General features: G+C 52.2%; 2 protein-coding genes across 3 annotated transcripts; both read right to left on the bottom strand.

Annotated features, from left to right (window-relative positions):
• Positions 1–6,994: 6,994 nt before the first annotated feature.
• On the bottom strand, positions 6,995–14,457 carry WBP2 (WW domain binding protein 2). Of its 2 annotated transcripts, none has more exons than XM_051797845.1 (8): positions 14,321–14,457; positions 12,560–12,668; positions 11,887–12,022; positions 10,808–10,900; positions 10,402–10,518; positions 10,061–10,183; positions 8,815–8,891; positions 6,995–8,638 (listed from the first exon to the last, which is right to left on the bottom strand). In XM_051797845.1, the coding sequence occupies exons 1-8, from the start codon at positions 14,377–14,379 to the stop codon at positions 8,585–8,587; spliced, it is 768 nt and encodes a 255-aa protein (XP_051653805.1). In that variant the 5' UTR covers positions 14,380–14,457; the 3' UTR covers positions 6,995–8,584. The 2 variants fall into 2 exon arrangements, with proteins under 2 accessions (XP_051653805.1, XP_051653806.1); XM_051797846.1 differs by having other exon boundaries at positions 14,316–14,448.
• A 1,623-nt stretch (positions 14,458–16,080) lies between these two features.
• On the bottom strand, positions 16,081–26,017 carry TRIM47 (tripartite motif containing 47). Its single transcript, XM_051797837.1, has 6 exons — positions 25,319–26,017; positions 23,448–23,543; positions 22,663–22,893; positions 21,903–22,098; positions 21,134–21,208; positions 16,081–19,944 (listed from the first exon to the last, which is right to left on the bottom strand). Exons 1-6 carry the CDS (start codon positions 26,009–26,011, stop codon positions 19,319–19,321), a joined length of 1,917 nt encoding a protein of 638 aa, XP_051653797.1. The 5' UTR covers positions 26,012–26,017; the 3' UTR covers positions 16,081–19,318.
• Between the last annotated feature and the right edge of the window lie 320 nt (positions 26,018–26,337).

The raw sequence follows: 26,337 nt of genomic DNA on the forward strand, positions 1-26,337 counted from the left end.
AGTCCAAACAGGAAACCATGACCATGGAAACTGCACTGGACAGTTTGTCCTCCTAACTACCATGGAAGGCATCACAATCCAGCAGCACCGAGCCCGTTGGCTCCAACCAGGGCTGCAGCAGGATGCTGGCAGCAGCATTGCTGTGAGAGGACAGGGGCAGGCAGCCAGTCCCTTTCAGCCTTGCAATCATCTAGTCCTCTAATTAAGGCAGATTGCACTGTTTTAGCTGCTTTGGGAAAGACACAACTTCTCTTTGCCCTGAACCCTGTAAGAACAGGGTATATTGGCAAGAGGGGTTCCCTGAAGCTGGGAGGCCAGGAGATGGGAAAAGAGTTGTGGGCACTGGGGGGGTGGTCAGATTTTCTTTGTCCAGGTCAGCCAGCACAGGGCTGAGGCCAAGAGGGGCTGCACAGCACACACACAGTGGGTTGCCAGGGGCAAGGGCATGCCAAGGTATTCTGTGGAATAAAAATCCAGAGATACAGCGAGACACTGAAAAGCTGAAATCCATCCCTGAGATTGTTCAGTCTCATCTCCCAAGGTCTGAAAAAGCTGCTCGTTACAGTTCTGCACTCTCCCATGTCAGGAGGGCTCTGGTATCTGTCCCCAGGCACTGGTGCAGTACCCCAGTACAGAGGAACTGGGCTTCAGCATCCCTTCTGCACTCCCCAGTTTGGCACTGGAGCTGCCTCCTCAGCCCACACCCAGTAAGGATGCCCATCCCCTTTGCTGGCACAGATGCTCAGAGGTGCTTGCCCAGCCCTGCCAGCCTCAGCCTTGACTTTATCCAGCCTAGCACTGGCTTCACCTTGGCAAACAGCTTAAAAGCATCTCCCCCCTGGCAGATGGAGGGGGAGGTGGTGGAGGAGCCTATTCCTACTCCCATGACACACACAAATGCAATTTAATGATCTGGGACATCAGTGCTCCACTGCAAAGTGTTGTCAGTGGGAAGTAGAGACATAAAGTGCACGATGGCCTTTGGAAACAATTGCTGTCATCTCTGCTCTTAGCTTTGATTGCAAAAGCAAAATCTGGTCCAGCAAAGAGCAACCACAGAGATAAAGGCAGGATGTGGATGCAACATCTCCAAGCTGCTCACACCTTTTGCTGCTTCTTGCCAGCAAAAAATAGCAGAAGTCAAAGAGATGTCTCTTGCCTCAACCAGCACGGAGAGAACAACTTAAAGAGTTTAGTCAATCCTCAAATCCACCTCCCTTCTCCTTGTAACGCTGAAGAAATAAAATCCACTGCACATAAATACTGGTAAGCATCAGGCAGTCATTCTCTAGCCAGGAGCTGGTAGCTGGGCTGGAGCTTTTTAGAGAGGAAATGTTCAGCTTTGGTGTGGAAGTGTCTGTTAAAAAACAGTTTCCCCACCAGTTCCCCAGCTGGTCACTGCACTGGTTTGCAATGCCTGCTGGAAATGCTTGGGCACAGCCAGCTCTCCCACCAGAGGCCAGCACAGTCCTTAGGAAGGTCTCTGTGCAGGGCTCACGTGGATTTGAGCTTCCGTGTGTGCCAATGGAGATCAGGTTTTGTTTGGTGACCAGGTTTCAAGAACGGCAAATATCCTTTTTTTCCCCCCCTGGATTTTACCAGCAGCCACCTGCTCCACAAAACACTGGTGACAAAAATCACTGAGCTCCCATATCTCATTATATTTGCACCTTGAATTACTCCTTGTCCAGGAAACAATAAGAAAAGCCATAAAAACAGCTACAGGATGAGCACAGATTTCTGATTAGTAGAGACAATCCCAATAACCTGTGCCCCAAACTGGCAGACAACTAGCAAGACATCCCAGACACCCAGGTCAGGACTCTCCAGGGGGAGTGGGTCAGCATTCCCCAAACCAGCTCTCCCTCCCCACACCATCAGTCTGCCTCCTAAAATAACTACAATAAACATGCACAACACAGAGTGAAGCCTTACATTCATTTTAAAAACAACTCATCCCAAAGGAAAAAACCCTTTATACCTGTTCCTGGTATAAGTAAAATCCACAGTTCACTACAACCAACAGGATTATAGGTGCTGCTGAGAAAACAGATCTCCAAAGAACAAGCATTATCACCCTCTTTAAAGGGAATCATCTTCCCTTTTTTAGGAAGGCCTGGGAGGAAAGGACCCTCTGCCAGCGTTAACAGCAGTTTATCTCCTACCTCTTGGCTTGATAGTCCTGGAGCTGCAGCTTGGCCTCACTCTTATCTCTCAGATGGAAATGGGCAAATAGTCAAAAAATTGATTTCAACATGTCCCTCCCTCACTTCTCCTTTTAAACACGGGGTCTGATGACTCTGCAAAACCCGGCTGCGCCTGCCCAAGGTTGGCAAGGCGGCCAGTGCAGGCACAGGACAGAGGAGAGGAAGGTGGTTTCGAAATGAGAAGAGGGACATCCCTGTTCCCCCTCCTCGGGACTGCCCAGATGGGGTTTCTGCCCAGGAACCACTGGGTGCTGTGTGCTCTGGGATCAGTGATTCCACACCCAGGAGGGATGTCAGCCATTCCCCCTTCCTTGTTTACTGGGGGGTCTTCCAGTTACTTCTGCCCTAGCCCCACATCTCTCCTGCCACAGGCTCTCCTGAGAGCTTTGAGGGCACCTCACAAAAACTGATGGCAGCTGGGAAGGAGTGAGGGAACACACAGCACCTCCCACATCATTTGGGCCATCAAGGCAAGCTCCATCCTTCTGGGAAGAGCAAAGGGGACTTCCAGCCACCCACACGGGACAGGGCAGTTGTGAAAGCTCTGTTCCCCCTGGGAGCCCCATGCAGGAGCACAAGACCTGCCAGATCCATGGCAGGGATGTTGCAAGGATAACTCCAAGGAGGTCACAAACTTCATGTGTAGTCCCCACTCATTTGCCTCACAGCACCTTGTGAGCACTTGGAAGTGTTTTCACCATCACTGTCATGTGCTCTGTGTGTGCAGCAAGTATTTCTTCCACTTCTCTCTCCTAATGAGATGAATTCAGTGTCGGATACTGGATTTGTCACTCCCTCTCTGCAGGGCTGGGGCAGTGGCTGCTCTCACTGTAGGGACAGGGAACGGGGGACAAAGATTTCAAGGCCATTTTATGTGCTGGTTCGGGGACTGAGTTGAGAGCAGGTGGAAGAACTTGGGGCTGAATCCCAGACACCCTCCATGTCCCGTGGTGCCCATTAACCAGCTTATCCTGGAGCACATATGCCAAACTATCGACCACATTCAGCACCAGAGTGCTTCCCCCATGGGTTTTCCACCAACAATTCTCCCCACAAACATTTCAAAGCCCCTGAGGAGCCTTTCAAGCCCTGTGGAGCCACAGGCTTCGATAATGGGAGGAGGCTGCAGGGCTGAACCCCTCCCACCACCCCCAGATTCCAGACAGACATACCAAAACATGGAATATTATTGCAGTCAATCCATGCCATGGGGAGAGTGACTGTGTCCCAGCCAGGGCCCAGCCCTTATGGAGCAAAGTATGTGAGGAGGAGGAGGAGGAGAAGACACGACTTGAGCAAGGGAAAGGAAAGGTTTAGAAAGATGGGATTTGCTGAGCAGAGCTCACAAATGGAGCCAAGCTGATACCTTTTGCTCCAGTATCCAGAGATCGTAGGAAATGTCAGGCAGGCTTGGAAGAGGCAGCAGAGATGGATCTTGGATCATTTACACCCCGAGGTGTGAGATCCAGCAGCCCCCACCAGCACGTACAAGTCCCTGCTCCTGCTCTCTGTGACCTGGGTCTTTTCACATCCCACTGGGGCCTCTCGGGGTGGCTCAGTGCTGGCCCCTGAGCAAGGAGGATGCTGAAATACCGGTTTCCAGTTCAGTCTCATGGTGGCAGCTCTTGGAGCTGACTCACTCAGGAGAGCAGACGGGTGAGTAACACCCACTACGGCTGCAGAGAGAGCCCTTGACTAAAATAAAGATCCCCACCCTGCGCCTTCTGGCATTTCACACCAACCCACAAACCCCCACGTTTGTCACTCGGGCTTAGCTGTGCAGCTTTAACCTGAAACCGCCCCCTGGTCACAGCCTGCCTTGGCTAAACCCACCTCCACCACACACCTGGCAGTTCTTCACAGCTGGAGGAGCCCGTGGTCCGACCGCATCAGCCAACACGAGCCACTCCCCGGCCAGGGCTGGCCTTGCTCCCGGCTGCTCCGGGAACAGCTGGATCCAAACCTCACCCCACGCCTCCTGCCACCTCCAGCAGCACTTGAGAAAGGAGACAGTGCTGTGAGCCAGAGCTCATAAATCACGGTGTCCATCACGGGGCAGAGACGCGACTTGACCGTCTACAGTTGGGAGAGTGGCTTGAAGTCCTCACAAACCTCAAAGGAAGGCACATGCAGAGCACAGGGAGGTGCTGGCCAGGTTGGGTTAACCCCAGTCCCTTTGACTGCTCAGTGCATCCCCCCAGCTAGGAAAAAAATAATGCAAAATAATGGTTTTTATGCAGTAAATTGCACTAAGTCAGAGCAATTGAGGTAAAATCTGGGCAGAACAGTGTGGAGGAAGAGGAGGGCTCTGTCTCTTCCTTCATCTGCAGGCAATCCTGGGCAAACACACACAGGATGGGGTAATCCTCACAGGGTGAGGATCCTTAATCCTTAAGGATGGGGTAATCCTTCCAGGGTAAAGACCTTCCCCAGCCTCCAGGGACAGCACCAAGATTTCAGGGCCAACAGTAGGAAACCTCTAAGTAGCACCCGCAGTTCCTGCAGCAACAGTTTTTTTGCATAAGATCTCAAAGCACTTTGGAAATACCCAGTTACACCACTCTCCCCAAAGGAGGGAAACAGCCACCTTTTCAGCACAGGGAGCAGACACAAGGGGCAGGGAGAGACTTCTCAGGTGAAGAGCCTGAGTCACACCAGGGAGACAGAACAGCACATGGTGGTGGAAAATCTCTCTCTGCCAAAGGATTCAGCACTAACTGTTCCCTATGACCCCTCTTTTCCCTCAGTAGTATAATACCATCCAAATACTGGAATTCAATGGTACCAATCTGGCTTTCACATGACATCCTTCTGCTGCTCAGCTGGTTAATCATTTAAGCAGGGTCCAGACCTGGATACGTGTTAATGCACAACATTTCCTGCTGCCCTACTCCCACCCCACTCCAGAGCACCAGCAGACTTTCAATTGCACTTCCCTGCTTTAATATTTAAAACCTTTTATGTGGGCAGCAGGACCAGCTGACCCTTCCATGCTCCCTAAGCCCTTTCCCAAGCAGAGAACAGCTCCCACTTCCCATTAGGGAGATGGCACCAAGTGCTGAATATCTAAGCCAAATTTGGGGTTTCAGGCAGGGATTCTCACGAGCATCTAGAATTGTGCTGCTCCACTCAGCCCAACACCTGCATGAGCCCTGCTTGACTGTGTGACTTGCCCCAGCCTTTCGGCCCCACAGCTTCAGCATTCCCAAAATGTGCTTCACTTCCCATCAGCACACTCCAAACACGCAAGAATACCATGCTCAGTCTCTTTGTTTTGCTCCTCCTCCCCTCCCCACAGACCATGACCAGCTCCAGCCCGGGAGAATGGGAACATTCAACCCCAAACCACTGTGAAAAGCCCACAGTTCAAAAGCCAGATTTAGCTCAGTGACACCCGTGCTGAGGAAAGGAATATTTCATTTATTCCAGCCTGACTCATCCTCTAAATATATTTCCCTTTTTCCGAACAGCAAACCTCATGGTGCCTCTGCAGGTCTTGCCCCTTGTCCACACTAAGGGAAGAGACTCAGCTTGAACCATGGAGCCCCGTTCCCATGGGAGCAGGGATCTAAATGTTTCTCTCCCAAGCACCTTCAGCTGAGGAAAGATTTTTAAAAAGCCTCTTGGATTTGTTCTGGTTGCTGGCCTAAGAGCTGCACAGGGAGCTGGGCTGGGCAAGAGACCTGGAAAGTCCGTGCAATCTGTGTTTTCTAGGATTCTCTGTCTGGGAGTAGAGGGTAACTGGGACAGAGCCAGTACAGAAAGGTTTCTGCAGCATCTTACAGTTGAATGGATGTGATTGAGGAAACCTTGATGTGAAGTAATTTAATTCACAAAACAGGATTTATTCCGTTCCTAGTGGACTGTAACGTTTTATCTCTTAAATGTTTTCCTGCTCCACCCACCTCTTCTACAGAAAACCAACCCAAGTGGCTCAGCCAGCCTTAAAATGCAGTAAAACAGCCACGTGGGAGGACAGGAGAGTCAAAAGGGATGTAAAAGAGAACAGAATCTGGAAGATGTCCACCCTGGCTGGTCAGGGAACTCGAGAGAATGAAGGCAGCCAGTGGCAGCTGGGAGGAGGAATGAAACCAAGGGAGGTTTGGATGTTACCTGGAAAGCAGCTTCTGAGTAACTCCTGCTTGACAGGTGCCAGAGGAACCAGAGGGGCTGATCAGGATCTGATCCCACGTGGAACACACCTCTCCTGCCCTGCCAAGAGACACTCACACCCTCGTTCAGCTCAGAGGGAGGAAGAGCTCCAGCACTGCTGCTGGAGCAACAACTCCTCACTTTTCCAGGGAGAAGAGCCACCAGGAGCACACCTGAGGGAGCTCCAACTCACTGGGCAGAACTACCCAGGTGTCTCAGCACACTTACAGGGGAAAAAACCCAAAATTATGGACTGCTTCTAATTAGAGACATTTTAGAGGCATTAATTATGCTGTGTCCCTCAGCTACCCCCTGCAAAGTAAAACAGTAAAGAGGTTGCAACTTTTTCAGGGACAATTGGTCTGGAAAAAACACCCGGGTGACACATCTGGGTAAAGTGTAAAGCAGTCACTGCACCAGCTTCCAAGAGGAATTGTGAAATAGGCTTTTGTTGAAAGATTTTAACATCTTATTTTCATTTCACAAAGTCAGCCAAGACAAATCAAGCCACTGATGTCAGCAATGAACAGCCAAGAATAAAATCCAAGTGATTTTGCTGCTTAATTCTCCCTCTCCCCATCCAAAGCTACCAAGTCACCATCAAGTTTCCCCACTCACACACAAGATGCCCCAAGTTTTGAGCTGATTTCTGTTTATTTCACAGTCTTGGCAAAACAAATCTGCATTCAAAAGTTCATTTAACATTAATATATTAATCAAACATTTTCAAAATAAATACTTTTTTTAAAATAACCATTTCTTTACATCACTGCAGTAGCAATTCTAGAAAAGTCAGTGCACAGATAGTAGCAATTTCATTAATCAGCTAAACTCAAAAAGAAAACAAGAGGTGGACCTTTTTTCTCTCCAAGCAGGCTGCATGCAGCAAGTCTCAGCAGTTCCCTAGCACAGGGATCTTTCATCACACTTGCTGGGAAGGATTTTCTCTTTCATCTGTCAGAAGTCAGTGAAGTGTGACTTGTGCAAAGCTTTGTACAACACAAAAGTTTCACAACCCAGATTCTGGTCAGTCCTGCAGAGGTTCTGCACTGGAGTTGTTGCTAATGAGACCAAGGAGTCAATGCTATGGAAGGAAAATGCTGGAACCCTCTGAGGAGTCCGTATTCAAGTGATTGGGAAGTAAATTCACAGCTGGAACAGGAACACTAACAGCAATAAACAACATTCAAACCAGCAGCTCAGTTGTACCTTACAGCTTATTCCAAAGTTTTGCACACTCTCTCAAGTGCTTCCAGGGCAGAAGAAGTAAAGCAACTACTTTTTCCTCCTTAGCTGTTAATTCACCAGGTAAATCCCAGCAGCAAGATGCTTCACTGGCCAAAAAGTATAACTCGTGTTACAACAAAGAAAAAACAAAAGTGCCTTGTGGACTATAAAGAGAATATTCAGGACTTAGTGAGTCACATAACTGGAAAAAAGAGAACAGAAACATTCATGTTCCCATGGGATCTAAACTAGTCAGATGCTACTAAAGAACCCTGTAAAGAGCAGTGTTTTGTCTGAGGAAGGGAAGCTCATAAATGTTGTCATACACAGCATGCAGCAGGAGAATTTGGAGGGCTACCAGATTATTCACTATGATTGTCAGGAATGATTTAGCTAAAAGAAAAAAAAAACAAACAAGGAAGTTGAATACATATCTGAAAAATGTCATAGGCCTATCTCCTTTGAGATGCCAAAGGTTCCCTTTGAAGCCCTTTCTTGGTAGCAGAGGGAAGAGTTGGATGTGACACTCCAGGTTGACAGGAATAACCAGAGACATCCCTGTGTCCAGAGGTGCTCTTGGATACACACTAAGGTAAAAATCAAGACACCTCCCACTCCCCAAGAGCCTTGTTTCCATGTTATGGGCATATTAATCAGCAGTTTGGAGCAGTTGCTTACTCTAAAGAGGTATAATTTAAGTATCAAAAGAAACAGAGCTGAGGGAAGCAATCACAGATGAAGAGAACCTCCAGTTGTAGCGATGCCATGCACAGGGAGGAGGGAATGCTGCAGGACAGCAAACTCCCAGAGCTCCAGAGGTGACCCAGACTGCTGAAATCTCTCCCCTTGCTCTGCACAGACCTACTACTAGAGCCCCTGAAAGCCATGTGCCTTGGGGGAAGGCTCTACTCCCTCAGTGCTATGGACCGTGCCCCAGAATTCTGCCAAAATGGAAAAAAAAAAGAAAGCATCGAGTTGTGGAGAAGTTCTGTGTCAGCTTATTGGTTTTTCTTGTCCTCTGGTGGGAAGTATGGGGGAGGGGGTGGCTGGTCCTGGAATAAAGAGCATAAAAGATCATCAGGTCACTGCTAAGAAAAAATAACACCCCCCCCAGAAACCCCAAGACAGCAAAATGAATTGGGACAAACTCTGCTGTGCCACTGAGAGAAGAACTGCCAAACACACCCTTGGGCTCACCCTGCAAACCCAGAAGGACACAGGAACTCACCGTGGGCATGTAGACGTTGTGTGGGTTGCCTGGGCTGTAGTAAGCACTGGCAGCAGCCTCAGCAGCCTTTGCTTCAGCTGTCACAGAGAGAGAAGTGATAGGTTTAGGGACACAGAGAACTCTTACAATCAAACAAAAACTCCACATGTTCCTGGCCATCAAGTGTTACTAATAAGGCATGATATGACCAGTGCTCGAGTTGCAAAATAGCTACAACACACACAACTGAGCATTATCTCTTCAGTTACCACAGGACTGTCAATTCCCAGTGAGAGAGACCAAGATTTGGTTTGGAAATGTCAGCTGGGACCTGCCTGCCACCCATAAAATGCTAACTGCTGCCTTGCCTGAATACAGGCAGTACCCTTTAAACAGGCAGTGAACAAACCACCCTTCCTGGCAGTGAAAACACAAGGCAAAACAAAAATCAGCACAAGTTTACAGCAGCTCAGGGGATTCTTGTTTTAAAGATGGAAATTTATGAGGATAAGCCAGATTCTCTGTTTCTGCAGAACACAAAAATCTTGTACAACCCTCTGGAGCAGTGCCATTTTCCAAGTAATAATTCAAGGGTGAATAGTTGTTTATTCAAACCTAAGAGAAGTTAAACCCTTATCTAGAGAAATATCCTTATCTACAAGAGATCTATGGCTGTGTCCAATCACAAAAGCTCTTCCCCTCCCCAACATGCAGACCTATGAAGAGCATGTTCAAAATCATTTTAATAAATCCCAAAGAGTGAAAAATGAGACTGGTATTTCCCCAGCTCCTTTCCATCATCTAGTTCTCTGTTCCATATTATTTAAACAAAAGTAATCAGGTTAGAGTGAAACAGGGGAAGGGGGAGCAAATATCACCCAAGACACATTTACAAACTAAAATGGGTTAGAAACACATTTCACCATCAATTTATTTGTGTTCATCCATTAGGGCAAGATTACCACCACAGGAGAACCACAAACTGTATCTTTTCTGTCAAAAGAAGAATAAATCCAGCTGTGAAATACCCACTAATGGTGTCTTCCCTGGAGAGAATCAGGCTGGCCTCCAGACTGAGCTGGATAGAGAAGGCTGGAGACAGAGGAAGGGCTGCACTTCCACAAGCTTCCTAATCCCTCTCCTAAACAACTTTAACTTCTAAAGTGGAGCTTTTAAGTTCCCCAAAAGAAACCAGGCAAGAAGCAATGTCTGTCTTACTGGTAACAAAAGTGTTGTGAGCTAATTCACCTGGACACCCTTTTCTTACCTGCAGGAGTGGAGGGCAGGTCTGGACCACTGACAGGGGGTTCCATGGGCCCTGGATATGGTGGGGGTGGAAGCTGCATGTAGCCCCTGTCTCCATCAGCCATAGGAGGACCAGGATAAAAGTCTGTCAGGAAAGGAAATCACACAGCCAAAGACTTAAGTCCTTTGGGTGGAGTTACACAGCCAAAAGAAGCCAAGGCAAACATAATTAAACTCAAGAACAGAAGTTGTATAAAGTCATCAAATCCAATCTAAAATACTGTGTGAAATTTGCATTCCTCTTTTAACCTATTTTAACTCTTACCAACTGGAACAATCCCCATCCTCAACTCCCAGACTTACCAGGAGGAGGTGGTGGGTATGGATAGCCCCCGTTGGCGGCAGGTGGTGCAAAAGCATAGGATCCATTTGGCATGTAGGAATAGCCATAAGCTCCACTGGGTATTTCACCTCTGGAGACTGGAAAAGTAAAGACAAGACCTCGTGAAAACATCAAGCCTGCACCAAATGAACTCCCACAAACTTAGGGAGTCCTTATGGGAAAAACAAACAAGTGTCACCCCAATAAATCTGCTGTTCACTGGATGGGAAAACGGTATTTTTAAAAGTAAGAAAATTTCAGGTAAAGCCTGAAACTCACACATATTTGAATCCAACCTGCTGCAACCTAGAGCTGCCCTTGCTGTGTGATGAAGGCAAGGCCTCCTGAAACCACAAAACCCTGGCACAGAGCAGCAGACTCCCATACCTTGTGATGCCACGTGCAGCATCCTCTGCCCGAACTCGATCGCACCCCCGGCTGAAAAGGTCATCTTGAACGTGGCAGATCCTTCCCAGCCACCTGAGGGAGGAAAGGCAAGAGTTGAGAAGCCAGGAGAAGCTGTTTCTGTGCTATTTAGTTTCCATGCTGTAACTACAGATGCCCTGCATATAATTCTTTAAAGAGCTTATCCCAAAAATCCAAGGGGGAAAAAGAAAAGCAGATGAAGTGGCAGAATTGCGCTGCCATCAGAAAAATTCACAGTGTGGTATTGTCAGGTCAAGAGACACCTGCAGAAGAAACACCCATGAGGGAGACCTTCAGAAGCTTTCTGGAGTTGTGGCTGTTGCCACACCAGCTGCCACAGCTATCAGGAGCACTGGATTTGCTCCTGCTTTGGATAAGATTAGTACAGAAGATGGGGATTGTGTTAATCCCGTTTGCTAAAAAGCCTTTGCAACTACACCTGTCAGCTACAAATTAGTTTGGGAGTTTGAGTGTCCAACGAAGCAAAGAGCTTAATGAAGAACATGGTCCACATAAATCCATTAGGAGTTCACAGAAGATATTTCAAGTCAGGATAATAATAATTAAAAAAAAAAAACACCAGAATTTGTGACATCTCACATTACAGAATAAAAAAGGAAAACATGCACAGAGTTACAACAAAGCATCAAAGCAGAAGCTGTGGCAGAGCTGAAACAGAAACAAGGAGATTAAAGAGCCTTTTTGAGCTAAACCAGACTCTCATGGCTGTTAAGGCAACATCATCATTAGAAGAGAGGGCCTCTGGGGAAAATTCACAAAGATTTAGCTGAGATCACTTGGTTGAGTGAGCTCAGTATTTTGCAGAGGGTAGGAATGAGGTGGGTTGCAGACCTGGTCACTGTAACTGAACAGGGAGCTGATAAGGGGAATATTTTTAGCTGCCAGTTTCAAAGAAAGAAACACATTTTATCAGGACTGTGAAAACCCACTTGGTCAGTGTTCAGTTTTGGCTACCCAGGACTTTGTCAGGAATTGAGCAGCTGAACTGAGACACAGAACATACCCTGTCCCATACATACCTCCTGCCTCTGCTTTCACTGTGCCCTTGATATAATTTGCTCCAAACACTGGCTGCTTAATCTCACAATCCTTCAACAAATAAAAGGGCATCACGAAAGACTGCATTGCATCCTTCCCCTTGGACACAAAGATAACCTGAAAAGGGAATAACATTACAAAAGCTCCTCAAAACAAGCAGGAAGCACAGCCCCGAGTTATTACCTGAAGAGACTTTTGATGGACTGAAACTCCCTCCCACATCATCAGTCCTGCAAGCCAAAAGCTACACAGAACAGCCACAGGGGTAAACCAAAGCCTCAAGGTAATAAGGCCTTCCAAGAAGTGCCTTGCTCAGATAATACTCCTCCCAGCTTCCAGAGAACTGCTGCTCCACACAGCTATGATTTAGTAGCTGTGCTGTTGCATTCAGCATTTCCAGACCATTGCTAATTTCCAATTTGAAGATGCCTGATGGACTAAACAGCTGCCTGTACATGGACTAATCAGATTTATTATCTTTTGACAAATAGGTGGGATATGCAATGAATTCATAATGCTTCCCAGAGGCAGAGGGATGAGCCCCACTTGAAGCAGGAGTAGATTATCCCGACTTTCATGCACTGAGGACGTTTAAATACAGAATGGCAGAGAGCCTTTATCTCCTTACCCAGGACAAAGCCTTTCACCACTTACCCGGTAGGGAGTCAGGAAAACACTCCCTTTCTTGGTCCCTTTGAAGGCCTCTGGCATCAGTTCCATGTCACTGAAGGTAATTTCTACATGGTCATACGTCATCAGAACACTGCCAACCACGAGAGAACAGACGAGTGTTAAGGCCCAAGGTAGAAGTGCAACATGCACATAAAGTTTACTGACCTACCAAACCTGCCTGTTCCCTCAGGCCCGTGCTGAGCAGACAACATCAGTCTGGTTTGCTTTTTTATTCTGTTGGCAGCAGCAACTGAAGGAGCACTGGCTGCTGGTTCCCTCCTCGGTGTGCTGACACAGCTGCTGCTGTCTGTGTAGCCGGGCAGGGAATCCACTCGATTGAGCTGATCAAGACCTCAAGACATTTCCTTTCCTTTTATTTATTTATTTATTTATTTTTGAAGTTGTGTTGCATTTCGCCTGTGTCAATTCCCTAATCCAGTTCCCACATGACAGGGGAAGGGCTGCAGGAGCAGGAACTGCTCAGCCTGGCTTATGCAACGCTGGTTTTTGAAGGTCTCACCACAGCTCAAGCACGTCTGTCACAAAAATGTGACCAAAAGGAACTCCCCCTTCCTTTCCACAAGACCTCATTAACCCGTGTTGCCTGCACCGATTCCTCAATTCTCAGTTAGAAACTGACCTGATTAAAGCCTTGCACGGACACAGCAGGTAACTTGTATTGACACAACAGCACCCACATTAGGGACTGTAATCCCTAAAGCTGCAGAAACCTCTACCACCTCTATCTTTGGCAGCTGGCGTGTTTCCATCCTCAGTCACTCGCCTTTGCTTTCTGCCAGCAAGTACCTGTCCCTCCAGGAAAAGCTCTGGAAGCACAGAGGGGCCAGCTCTGCCCAGGCTGCAGCATTCCAGCTGGATCAGCCTAGGCTGCCACAGGACAGGCAGCTCCGGATCCAGGGCAGGCTCACAGCTGGGAACAGCAATACTTTTAAGCTGCTGCAGTTGTTTCAGCAAATGCAAATTCAAGCACCAGAGTCGATCTTATGAAATCCTTCCAAGAAAGGCCACATCCTAAGGGGAAGTCGGGCGCAGAATTCCTACGCCGACGCTTAAGTGGCCCCACGGAAAGAAGCCCTGAAGGATGAAGCCCTCCCTCCTTTGCCCCCGAGGCAGAGGACTCCTGTGACTGCCACGTCAGACTCAGACAGACGGTGCGGGCAGCCCCTGGCCGCGCACACAGAGGCAGCTCTGTGCAGGCTTGCCGTTTCCATGGTTATATCCCAGCACCTTTCTCCAGCACTGCTGCTCCTTCCCCAACACACGGGGCCAGAAACCAGCAAACCACGCCGGGCCTCTGAACCGGGACACGATGCAGGTGCAGCAGGCGAGAGCATCCCCGGGGGGGGATCCCAGACCACCCGGGTGGGAGCTGGGCTCTGCCAGCCCTCCCTGGGCACTGGGGATGGCGGCGGGAGGCGGCAGCAGGCGGGGGACGGGCGGGACACTGCGGGGAGCGGCGCGGGGCCCGCGGCTGAGGCCCAGCACAGCTCCCCCCGGGAAGGCCCTGGGGCAGGGGGGTGCGAACAGCCCGCAACCCGCAGGGAGACGAGGGGAGGACGAGCAACGCCGGCACCTTTTCATCCCCTCACCACCCCTCTGCCCACAGACAGCTGCTCCCGCTGAGGGGGAAGGCAGGAGGAGGGCGGGGGGAGGGGGAAGGCAGCTCCGCGCTACCCCCCGGCCGCCGCGGCCGGAGGAAGGGAGAAGGGGATAGCACCTCACTTCTCGCTGTTGTTAACGATGACGCCTCCGCCCTCCGAGTGGTTCTTGTTCAGCGCCATCGCCGCCTCCTCCTCCTCCTCACAGCATCCACCGCGCTCTGCGCCTGCGCGGGAAAGGGGTGACGTCACTGGGCGCGCGGGACACACTGGGAATTGTAGTCCCCTCAAAACACGCAGCACTGCATTCCTTTTGCTGCGCGGTGCACCCTGGGAGTTGTAGTCCGTACCCTCCCCGCTAAGAGCCTTCTGGTTTGGCCGCGCGGTGCGTCCTGGGAGTTGTAGTCCGCCCGCCAGCCGCCATGGCACCCACACCCCGCCCCTCGGGGAGCAGAGTGTCATGGCGGCCGGCGGGTCGCCCGGGGACTCGTCCGCTGTGTATAAATAATTGCGATGTCTGGTGGAATAAAATAAAAATAATCCCGCATAGTCGGTGGTTCTGCACATAGAATGAGGTTTAGCCCCTTTAAACAGCGAAGAGGCTTCCAACAAATTCTTTTTGTCATTCACGTTTAAGGCTCTGCTCATGTTTCACACAGTTGCAAACGGATTTTTGAGCCTGATACTGGGATGGTTTCCGTGCTGGAATCGAGCACATCCGAAAATTACCCCTTTATATTGGAGCGTGTGGTAAACTGGAAGGACTAACCAGGTGCCCGATAAACAAGCAAGGACTCTGTGTGTGTGTGTGTCTGTCCGTTTGTCTGTCTGTTGGGAATCTGGGAGCAGCGAAATACCTGTGGCATTTGCAGAGCTGCAGGGAGGGTCTAATCTCCCGCCTCCAGGTGTGCAAGTAGGAGGAACTCCTAAAAATTAATGATTGCATAGTTTCATTAAATACAGGAGCCCTGCAAAACTTTTCAACTGTTTTGAAGGGCTCCCTCAGATCAATAACTGACAACTGTATATCAATAATACACAAATAAGAACATATATTACCCTAAATTATATCTTTTTCTATAGGTTCGAGCTTTTCCCTGCAGGGTTTGTAGCCCAGCCCCGTCTGAGTGCCTGAGAACCAGATGCAGAGTAGGAGGGAAAAGCAGAGAAACTTAAATAATGGAAACAAGATTTAAATAAATACAGTGACATAATCTGTACAGTTCTTGGCAAGAAAAGAACAAGTTTGTGCTTTTCATATCCGCTTCTTCAGTAAGCAGTAAGTTTCCCTTTTAAGAAACAGCTCTAACAAACAGTCCTGATTCTTCTCCTATTAAAGTCAGGAGCAGAATCCACTAGGCTGCCACCGAAGTGCCCAGCTGAGGCATTGCTGCTTTGCACGAAATATCAAATAACAATCAAATAACTCACCAATTAACATTTTTCTCTTAGCTGCAGCTGGCATTTGGCATTAAGAAATGCACTTAAAAAAGGATGTTGGTGTAATTGCCAGTGTGTAGGGGAAGCTCTAGACCTCCTCATAGCACAGGAAAACCTTGAAAATTTATACTCTAAAACTTGAAAACACAAAGGAAAAAAAAACACCTAATCTGTTCATCTTTGTTGTTTCTAAACTGAGGACAGACACAGAAGAGAAGACTGAGACAATTCATTGTTTTGAATTGCCCAGGGCTGACAATATTGTTATTGGATTTTATTATTCTTCCGCTCCTTTTGCAGCCAAGCAATAAAGATGTGTATTTGGCACAATTCCCTTAGACAAACTTGGAAAATAAAATCTGCGTACAGGACACAGAAAAATAAACACGAGATAATGGGACAACTCGAACGGTTTGGTAATTAAAGGAAAGACAACCCAGAGCAATATCTGTACGGTATTTAATGGCAAATCATAATCTCTAACATCATTATATTATTCTGTTACCATTTATTCACACACTGTAAAATACTCTACAGTAGCTATATTTAAAAAATCCTAATTAAAAAGAGGAACACTCTGTGACAGCAGAAATAACTCAAGGGAACACGGAAAGGCTGTTTAAGTTGCCAAGTGCTATCAGTCCATCTAAACTCATCTCACACCGCATTTAGCCCTTTGTTTACACCAAAATCAGGGATCCAGAGCTGGCGTTGTGCACGTTTCCCAGTCATTCCAGTTTACACCCCAAATTATTGGCAGCACGGAGCAAACTCCGATCCAGCTCCCAGGGGGATTGCTCCTGTCTTAAATCGGTCCGAATTTGCTGCATGCCCTAAACCAGGAGGGTTTATAGCTCTTCCAACCAGGACAAAAGCAAGCAGCAGGAAGGGGACGGTTGGACAGCACTTCCCAACTGCAGCACACCCCCAGGAACCCCCCAAACGCTCCGTGGAGCTGCATCCCAGCACCCCAGCTCCCGAGGCAGGGATGAGTTCAGCCAAAACAGCAGCACAACCAGGCACAAAGCCTGAACACCAGATGTGTCCTCCTGAGCTGCTCCCGCGTGGTGACAGGATGGAAAGAGACAGGATAGGATCCCCCCGAACCTCCCAAACCCTGAAGGAGTTTCGAGGTTTGTGCATGTGCAACACGGGGAAGGGCGGGATGCGCGGCTCCAGCGTGGGTTTCCCCTCGGAGCAATCAATGCAAACAAAACAGGGCAAAGACCCAGATCTGCTGTGTTTACTCTGGCAAAACTCCTCGCCGCAAACGGTGGGAGTTTTGCCTGAATAAATGAGATTTAGGGCTCAGACAGAGCCGAGATGGGGGCCCTCATGTGACATCCCTTCCTGCAGGCGAGCGGCAGAGAGGAAGGTTACCTTCCTCCTCCTCCCAGGACGTGACCACGAGCGAGCAGGCTGCTGCATGCCTCTACCTTTCTTATCCAGTAAGGAATTTCCGATCCCAAGTTCCCCTCGGTGTTCACAAAGCAGCAGCGACGCCTGCACTGTGTCACCGCTGACATCTCGTGCAAGGGCTGAGCTCTGCAGGAGCGCTGTCGGTGCCAGCCAAACAGAGCGGGTCTGGAGCTCAGGGCACAAGGAATGAATTCCCATCTGGACAGAAGTCTGGGCCGCATTCCCACCAGCCAGGAAAGGCCAAGATTTCAGCTGAAGATTTCACCCTGGAAGCCCTACTGCTCCTTTCCCCACTGCTTGCAGCATTTTAGGAATCACCGCATGTGGAGGAGGAGGAGAAAGAATTTCCAGACAGATCCCAGCAAGCCCCTGCCCTGGCAAGGGGTTGCCTACATTCAGACCCTTCATCCACTCAGATGTCCCAGTTTTCTGGGGACTGGCACCTCTTCCTATGCCAGCAGGAATTGGCAGCACTGGCAAAGGAGTCACAGTAAAGGAGCTCTTTAAGCCTCAGTGTGTAAACGTGGCTTTACATGTAAACGTGGCTTTAACTTCAAACCTCTTGGCTTTGTGCCTGCCTTTTATTCATGTTCACTTTTTTCCCTTGGCTCCCCCTGAATATACCACTATGATTTCCAGCTTATCCTTTGGGGAAAATATATATATATTTCATATATTTAGCTAAAAGGGTCATTTTCCACCCCTGCTGACTGTTGCTGCGTCATCACTGACTCGCTCATGCCAGCAAAGAGCCTGAGTCTCTATATTTTCTCTCTAGGTGTATATTACACAGCACTACAATTCTGTAAAGCAAGCTTTGGGAGGTAGGTAGCAAAATAATCCCAGAAAAAATAAACTTGTGGAAAGGTACACTGTGCTGAGACAGGGGCTGCTCTGTGCCACCCATACAGGCAGTATTTCTGTGTTTTTCTTCTGAAAAAGCTCCCTTAGGACACATCAACTGGCATTTTTGGCTCTCAGCTTCAAGTTTCCACCTTTCCTGAAGGGAATAGTATTCTCTCTTGCTTGAGAGTAGTTTTTGTTAATTGTTACTTATTTCCAGAGCCTAAAGGGTCATTTAGTAACTGACTGATGCTGCATCTTTTATTGATGCGCTCACAGCTGTCCCTAAAACAGACCATTCGTCCCTGGGACATATTCACAGCATCTCTGTCACTTAAAAAACTCTCTAAGCTAAGGGGCACATTTGCAGCTCAAGTGTACCCAGGATTCTTGAAGAGCTGGGAGTTTAACAGCATTAAAATCCTTTCAAATAGAAGGGTCAACAAAAATGAGGGGGGAAATTTGGCTGTAAAGCTTTGGGAAGCAGTTCCCAAGGAATGCGTCTACTGAAAGCACATCCTCAAAACTTGGTTTGTGCTGCTCCCCTCACCATCCCCAGACAGGAAGTTTCTCCCTTTCCCAGATGGGATTTTCAGCTGTGGTGGGGATCAGACCTGTGGCCACAGGGCTCCAACACACGCAGGACCATGGCTTTTCCCAAACCAGCCTGGCCACAGAGCAGCATCCAAAACACCCACTGGCTGCAGTGCAAGGAAGGGCACAGATCTTTGTTTCATGTTTGCAGCACTAGTGGGTGGCCAGCCCAGCAAGGAGTGGTGATGCATCACCACAGCATCACCCAGCACCCTGCCAGGCTCCTCCACATCCCTCTCACGCACGCCAAGGCACGGCGGTGATGTGGGCACTGCTTTGGGGTTTCACCTGGTCCACACTGGGCTTGCTGGGTCAAAGGCACTTCATAAGGAGCATGTGGAAGGTGTCAGTGAGCCAGCACTTAAAAAAGCATCAGTGACACAGAGCCCGAGATAAGGCACAAAGCAGAGCATCTGTGCAAGTCGCCAGGGCAGTGCGAGCACATGGGAAGGAGGGGGACTGGGCAGCTGGCCAAGGTACAGCTTCAAACCCATGTGGCACTTCTCCCGAGCAGCACACTTTACCAAGAAAGGCTTGTCACAGTCCCTGATGTCCAGAAAGGGAAGCTGAGGGGCAGGGAGCAGCACAGAGACTCACCCAAGTTCACTCAGCAGCCCAGCGGCAGAGCCGGCGCTCAGATGCAGCCCTATCCTGGCTCCCAGCCCGTGGCTCTGCCCGCCAGACGGCTTCATCCAGCCCTGGGTCACCAACAGCACAGAGAGGAGGGAGGGCTGCCACAAAGACAGACAAAGGGAGGCCGTGATGGTGGCAATAACCTGCAGGAGAGACTTTTCTGGGCCTTCCTGCGCTCCCGCTGTCCGGGCAGTTACCGGCGCTTTAGCACCGAGACACAGTCCTTCTTCAGCGGCCCGATCTGCAGGTGGGCATCGACGCTCTCCAGGAAGAAGGCTGGTTTCAGCTTGCACGAGAAGAGAGAGCCAAAGTGGTGGTTGATCTTGTTCTGGAACGGGTCAGCCTTTCCCTTGGTGAAAGGGGAGACCTTGAGCTGCTGCAGGCAGGTCATCTTGGAGTCCTTGACTCCGTAGAAGGTTAAGGCCTTTTCCGAATACTCCAGGAAGACCCCGATCGTTTGGAAGAACGGCTGCTGGATGACGGACTCAAAGCCCCCAAACCAGGCCACGTAGTTCTGCCCGTTCCACTGGAGGCAGCAGGACCTGTCGTTGCGGCCCAGGCGGCCCCGGTTGTAGGCCTCCCGCGGGTCGAAGTCCTCGGCGATGACCCCGATGCTGACCCAGCCGTCGATGAGCTCCACCTCCCAGTAGTAGTTGCCCCTGTTCATGAGGTTCAAACCCAGCACCTGCTCGCAGTTGATGAAGCGGGTCGGGCTCTCCGGGTAGGGGATGGGGCACAGCACCCGCTTGGCCCCTTTGGTGCCGAACAGCTGGATGAACTTGTCAGCCGTGTCGCTGTCCAGGTCAATGATGAAGGCAACTGGGTGGGGCAAGAAGGAGAAATGAGGATGAGGAGGGAAATCCTCCCAGCCCTCCCTGCTCTGATCCCTCTGCCCCAGCCTTTGACAAATAGCATGATCCTTTCTGACTTGTCCTGTCACTCCCCTTGCTTTTAAATCTCGTGTCAAATTTCAGTCAATGAGGATCAGGGACTGAAAGAGCTGATACTCCCATAAGCAGGATGAATACAGGGCAGAGGAAGGAATAGAGGGGCTGCTCAGTGAGCTCAACTATGATACCATGACATCAGAGCATCCACCTGACAGAGTGGTGGTAGGAAAATCCCATATAAAAGCAGATTTCAGGTAACCACAGACAAACCTGGCAGGGAGAGACCCTGAGAAGACAGGAGACCAATCAGGCACATCACAGCTACAAACTGACCACTCCTTGTGGTCAGCTTGCAGTGCACTGTGGCTCCCACAGGAGCAGATGCAGCCCCCAACATGCAAGGCCATATGAGAACCACCAGTGGATCACAAACAGATCCAGTGGGAACAGCCCTGGATATCTCTTGCTATCGATTGCATTGCACGTCTGAACCATGGTGTGTCCCAACCCAACAGCAGCAGCAGAGCACACCAAGCTGAGCACAGATCCCAGTGGGCTGCACTGTGCCACCAAGGCAGATCTTGTCCCCTGTGGACATCCCTGTGGTGACCCCATAACCCCTGTAAGGCTGGGGGGACACACACGTGGAGTGTGGGAGCTCAAGCCCAGCCCTGCACCCTCCACCCTCAGCCCCTTGTGCCCCACCCCGCTCAGCCACTGCATGATCCCTCTCATGCTGCAGCTGACCCTCACCAGCCCAGTGCTCTGCAGCAAACAAGGCAGATGCACAAACTCTGATCTAATTTAGTGGAGGATCCAATTTTGTCAAGGGCTGGAAGGCAGCAGGAATTACACTGGATGCCTTCAGACCCCCCGGGCAGCTGGGCCAGCAGAACCACAGACAAGGGAAAAAAAGTATCACCAGTAAAACCAGACTATGACCGTTGTCAGGAAAGCAAGGAGGCTTCCTTGTTTGCCAAGCAATATTTCCTCTGGTGGTGGCAGCGCTCCTGCCAGCTGTCGGCTCGGGATCAGCGCCGGCCGGGCATGTGGGAAGGAGAGAGGAAAGGGAAGGTGGACCTTAGCAACAACTGTCAAAGCAGAAGTCCCTCGCTTACATTTCAGGAAATAATCACGGCTCTCCAGGCAGGCGGGATTGTTTGACTTGTCTGGAAACCGGGATTCAGCCAACACTGCAGAGACAGGGACGGAAGGGTTTGCATCAGCCAAGGAACCAAACCAACAAGGGTGTTACTGCAGCATCACCCCTTGCCCAGCACCCTGGTGGTACCCAGCTGACGTGGCCCCCCGTGCCTCCTACATCCCCACTCCCCCTGCACATCCCTGATGGCTCCCACACACAAAAGGACAGACACCACCTCTGCCACCCCAGGGAGACAGGCAGCGGGGCAAGGAACTGGCTGCAATTCCCATGGGAATCTGAGCAAATGAGTGAGGAGAGAGCTCAGGTTAAATGAGAGAGCACGGGAGAGAGCTGCCACACTGGCTTTCTATCCCTGGCAGGTTTGGGAGATCACAGCCTGCCCCATGAAGAGGATCATCTATCCTGGGAAGAAGAGTCCCCTTTCACGAGAGGCCACTTTGGCCACTTGCCCTCTCCCGCAGGGCCCTGCCTAACTCCCAGGCTGTTTGTTGCCTCTCCAGCCTCCGGTCTCTGTGGAAAAATTCACAAAACCTCAGAGGCGTAAGCCCAGACAGGGATTGTGCAACGTGCAGGGAACCCGTGCTGAGCAGCTTCCAGGGCTGGAGGGAGAGGGGCCAGTGCTCATGGGGGACATCGAGCCCACAGACATCTCCCAGCTATGCAGGGAGGAGGGGGAGGGTGATGGGGAGACCTCCAGGCAGAGGCACTGGGTGAGCACAAACCTTCCTCCATCTCCTGGTAGTTCAGCCCATCAATTCCTTTCCCCTGCAAGTGGTTCCACTGGTTTTTGCAGGCAGTGGACAGCACATCCTTCACAGCACCCACGACTTGGGTGCACTTGGTGAAGTTCAGCTCGTTCTGGAAGCTCGGAGCTGGGGAGAGCTTTTCTTCCATGGCTACTTTTAAGGCCTGAAATTCCTGAGCCAAAAAAGACGGAGTTTCAGGAGTTTTCAAACAAGCCAAAGTTGTCTCTTGTTCCGCAACCCCACCCAGCCCTGGAGGATTTGGGAACTGGCAGCTCTGATGGACTTGGCCCAAGGACAGCCTTCACAAGGGAGGAGAGCTCTTTCCCAGCCACATGTTCCTGGAACCTGCTCTTAGCTCCCTTTCAAACCTGGACCCAGACCATGCCCACCTCACATGGAGAAGCATCTCCTCCCGAAAAGGTCTCCTCTTGCTGGGCTGTCAGGGAGGGGGGAAGGCTAGAGGGGGGCAGTGGGGCACCCCAATCTCTTGTTCTCTGCCCCTCACGCCCAGGTACCCAGCCTGGGCAGCACATCAGCTTCCCCTGAGTCACAGACAGGATGGAGGAGAAAGTCTTGGCTGCCTGGTCCTCCTGGGAGTGGGGAGGGGAGAGGACTGTGCCAACAGCAGTGAGACTCTACAGCCCACACATCCCAGGGCTCCTCGCCCCCAGCTCCTCAGGAAATGGGACAAAACCCCAAAAGACAATACTACTGGCTCCTTCTTGCCCCATCCCACCTGGAGGAAGTAGATGGTGTCAGTGCTGGTGACGTTCTCCAGGTTTTGCTTGCCCTGGGCCAGCTTGGCTCGTCTCTCCTCCTTCCAGTGGAGATCAGCCTCAGCCTCCCCCAGCATGGAGCGCTCCCCGGCCTCGATGAAACCTGTCACCTCCTTCTGGAAGGTTGCCAGGACCTCAGAGGCTTCTGCAAAGAGCCTCTCGACCCTTTCCTTCTCCTTCGTGGCAGCACCCTGAGTGCAGTGAGAGAGAGGTCAGGTCCCACAGGTGAAGGTGCAGGAGGGCACCCTTGTTCCCTGCCCAGCACCCACCTCTCAGCTCTCTGGGGTCCCCCTGATACCCTGTCACTCCCTTCATCCAAGAGCTCAGATCATTTCACAGTTCAGCTATCAAGGGATCTGGCTGGGCACAGCCACTTAACTGCTGCACCACGCCTGGTGTCCCCAGGCAGTGAAGTGACGTGGTGGCACAAGGGCCAAAGGGGACCAAACCCCTGTGAGCCCAAGGAGAAAAGGTGCAAGAGCCAGAGGATGCCCTGGCATAGTCCTTGCCCTGTTCCTTCTTCCAGGTTGCAAACAAAAGCAACCAGAGATTCCGTGAGGGTTAGCAGAGACGAGGAGCAAAGAATCTTCAGGGATCCTTGCCAGGGTCACTGTGGTTTTATGGAGCACGTTGCCCTGTGAGCACCAACTCTACACCCCACACACCCCAAAAGCTCACAGCCCCTTCCCCTCGCTCCCCAGCCTAGCAGAGCTGCACTAGCAGAGCAAAGCCATGGCACAGTCACCTTAATGAGCTCCACCAACTTCTTGGCCTGTGCGATGGTGACTGCCAGCTCCTCCAGCTCGTTCTCCACATCGCTGAGGAATTTGGCTTGTTGGGCCTGTGGACACAAGGGACAAACACTGAGCTTTGCCCCCGATCCCACGGGGAGCTGCAGGACACCCAGCCTCTCCCTAAGTTCAGCCTTCTCTGACCATGACCTTGCTGTCAGGCTTCGAGTGAAGGACGCAGGGGGAACCATGAGTTGTTTTCCTGTTTTCCTTCCCTGCAACATCCAACCTGCAAACATTCCTTCTCCCTGGGCTGGGAAACCTTTAAAGGAGCAGCCAGGCTACAAAGGGTCATGTCCAGTTCCATGCTCCCCACCCTAGTCCCAGCGGAAACCAAACAAACAGGAATTTGAAAGCAAACCCATCAGGCAGTGATTGCAGCTAAGCCGTGTGCTCTCAGTGTGTATCCCAAGGCTGGGGAAAATACACCTGGGACTGGTGGAGAAGCTGAAAGGCAGAACTGGACCACTCAGAAACACAGCACAGAGTCCCCTGGGGGTTTCTCTTTAGGAGCAAAGCAAACCGGCTCTGGAGCACAGAGGTGCTGCATGGCCGCAAAGGAAGCACCTTCCGAACACGTTTCCTGGCGTGCTATTGTTGGCGCCAGCCATTGCCCATCACGAGCTCCCTGGGGAGCCAGGAGGGCACTGCACTTCCCAACCGGGGCAGATCCCCGCTAGTGCTCGGCCTCCTGGCCCTGCTCTCTGCAGTGCTTGTCCCCAGTGAGGGGATACAGGTGATTTCCCCGTCCATCCTTCCCAGCCTGCAGCGCAAGGGCAGTGGCAGAGGCCATCTAGGAGACGTTAAGCAGTGTCTGCTGAGGTCTGACAGCTCCCCCGGGCTGGGATCACACTCACTTTCTATTTTAAGGCACCTGATGACTAATAATGCCGACAGAAGGGTTTTCCTGCAATCCCAAGAACCCGCAAGAGAGTGGGAGCTGGCTCGGGGCTGTTTCTGTGCTCCCTGCCAGCATGTCCACAGCCCCTGGGCTCTTCCTTGGAAAAAGCAAATCCTACCAAGGTCCCCAAATGCAAACCCCTGGGCTCTTCCTTGGAAAAAGCAAACCCTACCAAGGTCCCGATGCAGGGTGTCACCACACCACAAGCCTCACAGACACCCATCTGCCTGCAGCCCCACAGAGGCCCCACACATTTGAGGTACCACCGTCCAGGAAGGCAGCACCACGTTGGGCTTGGAGCCCCGACTCCCGGGGAGACTCGTGGGTGTGAATTTAGGAGGTGACTCAGTCACATCTGGGAATGGGAGTGATGGAAAAAAACCCCGCTGCCAAAACGCCGGGATACAAAGGGCTGGGGGAGCGGGAGCGGCGGCCGGGCAGGCTGCCAGGAGTCGGGAAAAACCGCCTCGACGGAGCTGTGGGAACAAGACGGGGGAGGCGCGTGCCCTGTGACCGCGGGGGCGGCCACTGCAGGGTGTCCCAGGCACCCCCACCCCAGCCCTACACCCACGGGATTTCCACAGTGGGAAAAATCCCCAGGGGCCGGCTGGCAGCGGGTCCCCAGCTGCCCACCCTGTCCCCACCTCACGGGGTTCCCCGACGGCACAGCACCCTGTCCATACGGGGTGGGGTCCCCCGAGGGGTGTGGGCTACAGCACCACCCCACACACGCCATCCCACCAGCGCGGCACCTGCACACACCCCACGTGGCGATTTAGGCTCCCCGCTGGGGGCAGGGGCGCGGCATGAAACCCTCCAAGGGACGCTGCACCCCACACCACCCAGGACACCCCCACGCCAGGGTCCCACCCACGCGGGGGACCTCCGCGCACCCCCCCCTCCCACACACCCACCCGCACGCACCTCCTTGTGCTCCCGCTCCTGCTCGAGGGGCACCACGTCGTGGGCGCGATGCTCGTGGGCGCGGCAGCGGGCGCACACGCAGGTCTGCTCGGCGCGGCAGAAGCCGTCGAGGGGCTGCAGGTGGCGGGGGCACAGCCCCTCCTCCAGCCGGCGCAGCGGGGCCACGAGGCGGTGGGCGCGGAAGGCGGGGGCGCGGCGGTGCGGCTCCAGGTGGGCTCCGCAGAACGACGCCAGGCACACCAGGCACGACCGCGCCGCCGCCGCCCGCGACCCCGGCGGGCACACGTCGCACAGCACCGCCGCTCCCGCCTCCCCTCCGCCATCCTCCTCCTCGGCTCCCGGGGCCATCGGCGACGGCGGGGACGAGCCGCCGGTGGCGGCCGCCAGCAGCGGCAGGAGCTCGCAGAGGGCGCGGTTCTTGCGGAGCCGCAGGGACGCGGGGACGGGCTCCTGGCAGAGCGGGCAGCGGGCGGCCCCGCCCGCCCCGCCGCCGTCGGGGGGGCCCGGCTGCTGGCGGAGCGCCCGCAGGCAGCCCTGGCAGAAGTTGTGCCCGCACGGCACCGTCACCGGGTCCCGCAGCACGTCCAGGCAGATGGGGCAGCCGAGGGGACCCTCGGGCAGCCCCGGAGCCGCCAGCGCCAGCCGCAACGCCGCGGCGGAGGACGGCGGGGCACTCCCGGGCGCAGCATCCATCCCTGAACGCCCCGAGCGGTCCCGGCCCCGGTCCCAGCCCCGGCGGGGGCGGGCGGCTGCCGCGCCCCGCCCGCCCGCTCCGCCTCCCCGCGCCCCAGCTGGGGCTCCGCTCGCCGCGGGGGCTGGGGGCTGACACTCACCATCACCCCTTGGACCTGGTCCCCAGGCACCCGCGTTCCTGGGGGTGTCTCACCCCCTGGACCTGCTTCCCAGTCACTCGTCTTCCTGGCGAGTTCTCACACCTGGGATTTACCCCCACCGGGCATCTGCTTCCTCTCCCCGGCATCTGCTGCCTTCAGGGAGATCTGCCCCCCAGCCCTCCGGAG

This window comes from Manacus candei, unplaced genomic scaffold (genome assembly GCF_025592945.1).
Source record: "Manacus candei isolate 608988 ecotype Guabito, Panama unplaced genomic scaffold, ASM2559294v1 h1tg000047l, whole genome shotgun sequence".
Lineage (NCBI taxonomy): Eukaryota > Metazoa > Chordata > Aves > Passeriformes > Pipridae > Manacus > Manacus candei.